General features: G+C 48.0%; 1 protein-coding gene across 2 annotated transcripts in view; it reads left to right on the forward strand.

Annotated features, from left to right (window-relative positions):
• The window catches only part of sim (bHLH transcription factor single-minded), a 65,474-nt gene extending 60,910 nt beyond the window's left edge, over window positions 1-4,564 (forward strand). Inside the window, exons 8-9 of one of the 2 annotated variants that reach the window (XM_077629981.1) lie at window positions 2,110-2,257; window positions 2,938-4,564. In XM_077629981.1, the coding sequence (XP_077486107.1) occupies window positions 2,110-2,257; window positions 2,938-4,177 (1,388 nt within the window). In that variant the 3' untranslated portion in view covers window positions 4,178-4,564. The remainder of the gene's footprint in view (window positions 1-2,109; window positions 2,258-2,937) is intronic. The other variant, XM_077629980.1, reaches the window with a different exon arrangement.
• Window positions 4,565-6,795: the final 2,231 nt, after the last annotated feature.

Raw genomic sequence — 6,795 nt, forward strand, 5'->3', positions numbered from 1 at the left:
TTACTAACGATCAGCTACAAATCTTTGCAACTAGGCGCCTAACTGCAATAGTTTAAAAGTTAATTATTAAAAATTACTTAACCAGCTTACTCCCCAAAGGGTTCACCTGTATTCTGGTGTCCGCCAACACTGGTAATATTGTGCCGCAAAATCCATAATTTTATCCACGAAAGCCTATTTTTGAAAACTTTTCAGTCTTCCCTGAAACGCCCGGTATGTTGTCTAGGGGAACCTCAGCGAAGCGATCTGACCTCCATGTTGAAAAGAGTTATATATCGTGTATTTACGCTGTCGCGTGCGTGAGCTCGGCGCTTTTCTTCACAAAGCACGCGTTTTCACTGTCGTTTACTCTGCCCTCTTTGTTGTAAACCAATGCCTGGAAAAGTAGCGCACATTGTGCTTGCAATAGTACCGCAGGGAACAAAGCATTTGATAGCCATAATTGTTGTTGCACCACCACACCCACCAGATCTCACTGCACGCAGGTTCAAATACCTCCTCCCGTTATCTCGGAAGGACAGCATGCAGTGGCCTAGTGTGTGATTTGAGTGCGTGGTTGGAGCTCGATCCGTATTGCCTCCCAGTACTCACCGGTTTTTCCAAGGGCGCAAGCTTTCCCCTGATGAATTACATGGGAACATATGTGAATCAACTCTCCCTGTGCCGACCAAAGCTGTTAGTCATGACGCTGTTTCGTCAAGCAGCTGCCCTTGTGCATTTAAACTCGAATCATAATCATATCTCAGAATGTCATTATCTTGGGCCCGTCAAGGCCCCCCTATGCCAACAAATTTCCACGTGCTCATTACCCTACATTGTTCCCTTCCTTCCCCGGGTACACGCTTTGGCATTACCAGACGCCACGGGTCGATCTTTTCCGGCGCATTACATGCCTTGGCACAGACCACTTGCTGAGTTAAATTCCCTTCACATGCGCCTTTTACTCTGTTTCGCCAACTCTGTGCGCTTCTTCATGCGGCGCGAGAAACGTTCATTAGGGCTAGCATTGTGACTGAAAAAAAAAAAAAAGATCTGGATTCTTAACAGCGCCACAAATTTCCCAGAAGAATGCAGACGCAATGTTTCCCTCATTACACTTGAATCGGCTGCTCAGTGGCCAAGCTCGAGCATCGGTGTGTCGAATATGGAGTAAACTGAGAAGAAAATACAGGTTAGTAGGAGGGCTTATAGCTTGCCGTAAGCACGATCACTGTTGCAAAGAATTCGAATTTATGGTTGCCGCTCGGTGAATAATTCACTCAGTAAATTGGCATAGTGAACGGCGTGAAGAAGCCTACTCCTGTATAGGTAAATACAGGGCAGCTGAAGGATTTCGGATTCGGCGAGCTTAAAGGAATCGACTCAGTGGAACTGCGAAACTGTTTTGTTCTAGAAATCGCCAAATGAACCTGCGACGGTGTTCAGGCTTCTCCGCAGCGCACACCCCTACGGTGGCGGTGCATTTACAATGTAGAGACCCTTGCTCGAAGCAAGAAAACCAATGGCACGGAATTCAAAGCCCGTGGGGCATTGTTTGGCGGCATCTGACGACGCGCGACTGGATGTGGGCGAAGGCAGTGGAAATCTGCAGTCTCACCAGGTGACGTGCATCACTGAGCTTCTCCGCACTTCTCGGGCGTTTTGGGAAAAGCCTGAACATCGTCACCGCTTTAATTACGCCATCATTTTAATGGCAGCGCAATAAAATTTGACACGCTTTACCTATACACAAGCTTCATACATTCGAATCCTGTAAAACCTCTCAAGCTTTCCTTTATTGAGCATAATTCTTTTTTTACCGCTGTCTACACAGAGCCTTAATATTTTACTGAATTACTTTTGCCCTAGTTTAAACAAAATGCTAGAAATATTGAGGTAATGCAATTAAGGGAATAATAATTTCATTCATGTAAAACCGGGGAACTTGAAAAAGCCATTTCCTGACAATAAGGATAGGCAGATATCAAGTATGTTCTGAGCTTCCTATGCTTTTCTTCTCTGTTTGTTTGTTTGTTTGTTTGTTTGTTTGTGAGTGTATGGACTCTCTTGTGGCTTGTGGGTTCATCTCTGATTAAGAAGCCGTCGTAAGCAAGCATCTAAATCGCGCAGTGCTGCTCAAGGGCCAGGTGACCACCAAGTACTACCGGTTTCTCTCCAAGGAAGGCGGCTGGGTTTGGATGCAAAGCTACGCCACCATTGTACACAACAGCCGGTCCTCGAGGCCGCACTGTATCGTCAGCGTCAACTACGTGATCAGGCAGGTTGCGCGTTGCACGTTTGAGCAAGAGTATGTTTTCCTTACAGCGTTCTTAAATTCTTTCGTGCGTGTTCGCATCATGAGTGTATATTCAGGGCACGTTTCTATTTTTGTCCACACCATCTGTCATATTCGGTAAAAGAGCGAATCGCGTGCAGTATATCATGCCGTTCCGCATAAAAGTCCTTGAAAGAAAGTATTTTCAATCAATGGCTGTGGCCCGCCACTGCCAAAACAAAGATGAAGAATAACTGACTTTGGCAGGAATCGTCTACAACGAGAAATGCCGAAAGGACGAAGTACTAGTGGTACGCAATTATGACTGAAAATCAGCTGGTTTCAGATCGTTTTGATACTTTTTGGACGCGTATTAAAGTCAAAGAATCTGAGTGGCACCGGTCTTTCGAGTCGACAGAGACAGTGGCCTCCTGCCTTCCGTTCAAAGGCACTGCCGGATACCTAGCCTCTCTGAGTTGTATGGCCATTTCCACGCCTCTTGTGTCCGTTACGGTAAGAAGTGCCTTCAGCAGTGGAGTATAGCGGAAAATTTCCTACATTCACGACGTCAGTTAATGAGCTATTGTAGTTTCCAGATACCTTTCTCCATGATCCATGTAATAGATGCTCCGTCGTTGTACATATCTGGCCAAGCGACTAAGATTTTTATTTTTTTCGCGCAGTGAGCCTCAGGCCCAAGATATCCAGCTGCAAGTACATCAGACCAGAACGAAAACATCGCCTTGCACCAGCTACGCCAACACTGACGTCGTCCCTACCTCGGCACCGACCTCGAACACCAAACCCGCTACAGGCAAGGTCAAGTCCTCCAAAGGGAAGTGCCGGCGGTCTCCATACTACTGCAGTGCGAGCACATCCGAGGCCTGCTCCAACGGCGGTGGCGGTGACCCTGCCGGTCAGTCCTGTTACGAGCAGACGGCAGCCGCACCGTACGGCGGCGAGTTCCTGTCCGCTTACGTGCTTCCTTTCGGCGAAGATCGGTGGGGCGGTCCCTACGGTTTGCCTCAAGCCGACTCCGGCAGCTGTTGCACCCAGCAGCCAAGAGCAGCTCCGACGACTTCCAACTACGGCGCCATGCCCGAAGAGCGCTACCTCACTAGGACAGAGTTGGAAAACTTTCCGGGCTACGGAGAGTGCAGCGCCCTGGGCGCAGAAGCGGCCGACGACGGCGCGAACGGGTCGACGCGGTCCGCTTCCCTACTCCAGTGCGCCGACCTTTACTCGGTCAAGGATGCGGCCATGTCTACGTCATCCTGTTCCCGCAGCAGTGGTTCAGCTCACGAGCTGGTTGCCAGCCCCGGGAACTCTTCGCTCTTCCAGCACAGACCATACAGCGCGCACTCGGACTCAACACTTTCCGAGTCGGACCTCGAGGGTATCCAGACGATGCATCAAGCTCCTTCCCAAGCGGCGCAGCCTCCTACGAGGAGGTCACCCTGTTCGAGTAGGAGTGCATTCGACGGCTCTCCCGCTCCCGCACACACCAAGTCTGAATCTGCGACGCCCACTCCCACCACGCTCCCTCTGGAGGACGCCGGTCATCCAAGCGGAGTTGCTCTTCAACCTACGACCAGCTACCATAGCCCAGTCCTGGAAGGTTCTTCGTCGTCGCCAGGTGGTCTACTCAAGAACTCCGTCGATGCGTACGACGCCCTTGAACCTCCCGTGGACGTCTTTGCGCTGTACGGTCAAAGACTAGTGACCGGAGAGTACGACAGCGCCGCTCGGTTTTTGCTGCCGTCGTGCGAGCGTGGGCCGGTGACGCACATGGCCTACAGGCACGAGGCACCCACGCCTTCCAATACGCCGTTCACTGCTGCTGCAAACAGACAGGCGCCAGGATACACCAGTGTTATTGTGGACGCGCAGCAGTACCATGTGTCCAACGGTTTCGTGCACTGAAATAGAACCAACCTGGAGTGGGGGAGTGGGGAGGGGTAGAGATTGAAGTTGAAAGACGGTGTAAGCGGATTTTGTGTGTACATATGTACAGGACAAGAGGTTCACAGGCGTCATGTTTGGCAAATCCAAGTTTTGCAGTGGTTCAGTACCATACAAAAGAGTGGTTCCAACACATGGGAGGTTTAATTTGCAAACTATAATGATATAGGAGTTATTAAAAGGCGACTGTGCCAGCTTTAATCTCCCCAAGCTCGACATGCGTTCTCTTATTCAATGATTGTTAACTCTGACAAGAGGTATGTGCACATGTTTATTTTCGTCATGCTGAAGAGATCACTTGCGAAGCTGAAAGCGCACGTTACATAAATAAAGCTTTCTTTCTTCTGGACGTCTAAGGGTCTCCAGAGAAGGCGGCTTACTGATCGGAATCACATCCACTGTTACTGGTGGTTTACCAATGCGGAAAACTTGCGGGCCTTTCCCACTAGCGGCGTCGCAATACTTAGCGCTTGATGCAGGGATACAATGCGCTCAAGGAACCACAGTCAAGGCTCTCATCTGGATGAATTTTTATCAGAGGGTTAAATGAGATGCTCAGCACTATCTGAGAGTCACAGAGCGACATCTAACAGCCACTTGCAATTTGTCCAGACATTTGCAACTTTGAGCATTCAGCTTCTCCTGTGCCTGCCTTTGCAAAATGAGCAAAGCTCACAGGGATGAAGGTAAACGTTGTACATTGAGCCGCATATTTCATGAACATATATGCAACCATATCCCCTTTATCCCTGTTTTTGTCGGGTTCCACTCTATTTCTCAGCAGTGATGTTCCATGTCGTAATCGAAAAAGTCCCTATTTCAAGCCTTTTTTTCCCAGCCGGTGCAGCTTAAAAACTCCGCCAATTCAGAAAAAAGTGGCATGATGATGGTTCTAAAAAATTTTTCCAAGTTCCGAAAAATTCTCTTTTCGCCAAATTTTCTAACATTAAATAAGTCCTGCTTTCTCGGGCAACAGTTTTGAAAACTGAAAAATTGTATGACACTTATGGAAATATGGAAGGTAACGGTCCATTATTCTAATATATAGCAAAATCTTTCTTTTAGAGCGTTTCCATCGATCGCATCGAACAGTTAAGACTCGCATAGAAAACCAATGGAGAACGCTTTTGAGGACAGCAAAAACGTGAATAGAAAAAAAATTCAAGAGTGCCGTCGTGTGATCTGCAGATATATTGATTGTTGGAGTGAGACCTTACATTATATGAAAAAATTGCGTTCATAAACGGTCTCGCGCCCAAAAAACGCTTTTGTCCGGAATTGCTGGGTATGAGACGAACTGGTAAATGTCCCTCAAAGGAGCACCTCCAGCCAATGGCGTGGACCGATTCTACCCCTTGACTGATCCCTTTGACCTGATTGAGTGAAATCACAAGGGGTGGCAGATGGAAGTTAAGTAATCATGGCTTAATCGGATTAACAGCGGAGTCATGAAAATTGGTCGATGACATTGGCTGGAGAGCACCCTTTGAGAGGCATCTGCCGCTTCGTTCTCGAGTTGTATCCGGCCATAGTACGGTAGACTAGCATCAAAACCTGTGGACCAGTGTCAAACTGGACACGTGAAAGATGTCTAGCGCTGCAGAGTAACGCTGGTAAATCGACTCATGAGCTTTCAATTATGCCTAAAAACAAAATAATGTTCATCGGTTCGAAATGAATTTAATTTCGAGAAGGAGCAACCGCACAGCGTTTCTTTCATAACGCACTCTTCTGTTGCTCAACACCTTCCCATCTTATTAAATCTTACTGGTTGTAAAGCTTCTTTAATACAAGAAGCTTCTTGGGGTATCAGCGATGACCGCTTCCGCACTGGTCGTCAGCCAAAGCCATTCAGTGGCGGTGGAATAAAAAAGCACGCGAAAAACAGAGCAGAATATAGTTTCAGGACAGACTAAGAAAAATGGATGCAAAGAGGTGGGCGCTGGGCAAGCAAAGTCTTCGGGTACTTTTGCAGTAAACATGAGGACACCATGAGGACACGCGAGAGAGGAAAGCGATTAGAAAGCGTACGATAGGCTACGCAGGCAACAACAGAGAAAATGAAGTTATGAGCATCAAAAAGAAGTGTTTTCTGGCGGGCTAGTTGATTCGTTACTTTCATCGTAAAGAATGCGCGAAAAACAGGACAGTGCAAGAGACACACACACAAGCGCGGAAACCGAAGAAAGCTCGCAAAACCGAGACTTCTAATCGGAGACAAAAAGGGAACAAAAGAATCTGCATGAATACAGAGCTGGAAAGAGCGAAATCCGGAAGGAAACGCTGTATGCCACAAACGCTGGTAGTAATTAAATCAGAAGAGAGAGAGAGAGAAGAAGCAAGGGCGAGGAGGTTAGCCTGGAGAACAAGGTGCCGGTTAGCTAGCCTGATCTGGGGAAAGAGAAGAGGGGATATAAAGGGGAAGAAGAAGAGAGAGAGGGCTTGATCACAAATGAAGGCTGTCAAGTAAGGAAGTAAGGATTTACGCATGGCGTAGCTTCTCAAGCAGGCACGACGCCCTCAAGAAACGCAACAGTGACTGACAGGCATTCACACCCGAGGATCGGCGCGGCCTTCAA

Source organism: Amblyomma americanum, chromosome 7 (genome assembly GCF_052857255.1).
Source record: "Amblyomma americanum isolate KBUSLIRL-KWMA chromosome 7, ASM5285725v1, whole genome shotgun sequence".
In the NCBI taxonomy this organism is placed as follows: domain Eukaryota; kingdom Metazoa; phylum Arthropoda; class Arachnida; order Ixodida; family Ixodidae; genus Amblyomma; species Amblyomma americanum.